The following is a 2,828-nucleotide window of genomic DNA, read 5'->3' as shown; positions in this document are numbered from 1 at the left end:
TAATTACAGAATGTAATTTTTGTCTTCTAGGATTTATCAAAGAAAATAAAAAATAAAAAGGGGGAAATGTTCCCCCGAGCTAGACCTTATTAGATCATATAGCCCTGCTAGGTGACAGGAGGGTGCTGCCCCTCCCGGCATGGCAGCTACCGGGCGTGGCTCGAACTCACGACCCCCCTGTCCGGATTCCGACGCTCTACCACTGAGCCACCTTGCACCCAAGAAATTATCAAGAACTAGCACGAAGCCATAAATTTACTATATGGCATTAAGGCTGGCGTTGAAGTGGTTTTGGCGATGAAGCGGTTTGGTGGTGAAACAATGTAGGTTAAAGCACAAGGAGGAAGGGTGGATGTTTTGGGAGGTCCTTAAACTATCCATATCGTAAAATCAAATATCTAACCTGATGAGAGTAGAGGGAAGTTAAAGGCCAGAAGAAACAAGGAAATATCAAGAAGAGAGGAGGGGCAGAAGGGAAGAACAGCACAGTAAAGTGAGAAAGATTGTAGGAAAAAAAAAAAATTTAAGTCGCCTCAGGAATAGTGAAGGATTAGCACCAAGCCATAATATGGCTATATGGCACTGTAGGGGTAAAGGAAAAACAAAGGGCGGAAAAGATACGGAAATATCAAGAAGAGATGTGGGACAGAAGTGTAGAAGAGAACAGAAAGGAGCGAAAGACTGGAGTCCAAAAGGCCCCATTTAGTCGCCTCTTACAACAAGAAGGGATACCGGGGAAGTGCTCTTTCCCTTCCGTCGCTCCAAAGGAAGTTTTTGTCTTCCAGTTTATGATATTTTTTAGAAAGTTAGCTATCAAATACACATTAGTTGTAACACAGAAAATCTTTTAAATGTATGATACTCGCGGTAAAGTATTCGTTGGCTGAACTGTAGTCTAGGAATAGGCAAAACCCGAATATATGGTGATGGATATTGTGAGAAGAGGTCTGTGTGGTAATGAATGTTTTTTGGCTCTAATGTGGGTACTGCACTTCGAATGTTGGCCTAAATTTGAAAATAAACATTCCCGGTTGTTAGATGCGTTTTGGTGCGTAATAAACTCGTGAAAATGTTTTTGTTTCGGGGTTTTGTTTGATGAAAGAAATATTGAAATAAAAAGAAGAAAAAAACAACACCCATAATTTGTGAACTGTTTTCATGACTACATCGAAGGTTAGCTGAGTTTGTGTGCAGCTCGTGTTGTTGTTGACCACAAGCACACATAAACGTGTACACGATGGAGTGCAGGCCGAAGTTGCTATTCTACTGCAGCCCATCATCCTCCTTGCAGGGAACAGGGAGGGGCGTTGTTTGCATAACTAAGCAACAAAGCTGTCCGGTTATACAAACGTGCTGGTCTACATACACGTGGTTGGCAGCGCTTGGTTGTGCCCTCACCAGTGAGGTGTCCGGCATTGGAGACCCTGCCAGCACCACTGGGACACGTAAGCTCCCCCACCACGACAAGGTGGCTGCCAAGGGGGAGTTTTTTTTTTCCTTTTTATTTTATTTTTTTGTAATCTAGAGAAGGTGAGTTTTTGAATGGGTGGGTGAGTTCAGACAGGTGGGTGAGATGACGACAGACCATCCAAAATGGCAATAACTTCGTTAAGCTGCGGTCGATCCTCGGGAAGATAAGAGGTCATCTGTGCCTCCAGATCGCTTAACATCTCGGGCCAGGGCTCACTCGGGTCACATTCTTCATAAGATTCCCGTACATTGGTGAACAACATCCCGAGGCTGTACACATCGCTAAGCACACTGGATGTTTGGGCAGCCACCACCTCGGGTGCAATCCACAAGTGGTAGTCATGGGACAGAGGAACAGAACGGTCCCGGAAATAAGCAGGAACCTGTCCTATCTTACAGGCCAAACCGGCATCTATAAGGTGAACTGCTGGCAAGTCCTTAGGTTCTTCTGTACACAATATATTATTTCCTTTCAGGTCCAAGTGGACGTAGCCGGTGTTGTGTAGCTCCTGGACAGCTGCGGCAATATTATGGAAGGCATTTATCCACCATGCTGTGGGCTTGAGGTCATGTTCATATGCTATTGTGGACACCTGGTCTCCCTCACACAGCGTCATGATGATCAGTGGCTTGTCAGAAGCCACGGCCAGCAGGCGATGGAACCCACCGGCTCCACTGATCTCAAACATCGATTGGGCTTCTTGTAAGAAGGTGGAGGCGGGAATGGTGTCGTTACCCATCTTGGCTACAGCTTGTGCGCCTCTGTATTTAACGAGGTGGACAGCTGTATCACTACCACGGCCAATGGCTCTAATTATCTCTGTGTCTAACAGAATGCTGCTTTCGTCTCGTATCAACTCATCCAGTGTCCAAGCCAAGTTATTCATCATAATCAATTATTCTGCTAGAGACGACTTTTTCTCGCCTACTGTCCTGCTTTGCTTATCTAAGACTTTATTCTGCTATTCTGCTTATCGACGACTGTTTCTTACTAAACTGTTTTACTCTTCTTACTGAGGACTTTATCCCACTGAATGTCTTACTCTGCTATTCAGCTACGGAAGACTTTTTCTCAGTTACTTGTGTTCGCTGGTGACGGGGTGAAGCGATGCCTGCATTATTTACTGCCATCCTGGAACACCCCGAGCCCTGCACGCTGACACATTGACTACCACACTTTCTGTTTTTGTTTTCTAGTATTCGTTTTTATTGTTTCTCCTTTCTTTTCTTTGGCTTGATTAGTGGATTCTTCTCCTTTTTATTTTTCATTTATTGTTTTAAATACCGGAACTCATAAATTTGACTAAATATTTGTCTAAACGTCCTAACATTTATTTTTCTTTTGATTTCTTTTTTTT

At 44.0% G+C, this 2,828-nt stretch overlaps 1 protein-coding gene across 1 annotated transcript; it reads right to left on the bottom strand.

Annotated features, from left to right (window-relative positions):
• Positions 1–1,556: 1,556 nt before the first annotated feature.
• Positions 1,557–2,357, bottom strand: LOC145392116 (tyrosine-protein kinase Lck-like). The gene has a single exon (XM_080266569.1). It carries the CDS (start codon positions 2,355–2,357, stop codon positions 1,557–1,559), a length of 801 nt encoding a protein of 266 aa, XP_080122695.1.
• Between the last annotated feature and the right edge of the window lie 471 nt (positions 2,358–2,828).

This window comes from Coenobita brevimanus, chromosome 21, assembly GCF_032717465.1.
Source record: "Coenobita brevimanus isolate Jiangsu-jjx chromosome 21, ASM3271746v2, whole genome shotgun sequence".
Taxonomy (NCBI): Eukaryota; Metazoa; Arthropoda; class Malacostraca; order Decapoda; family Coenobitidae; genus Coenobita; species Coenobita brevimanus.
This window is presented reverse-complemented; position numbering and strand designations above follow the sequence as displayed.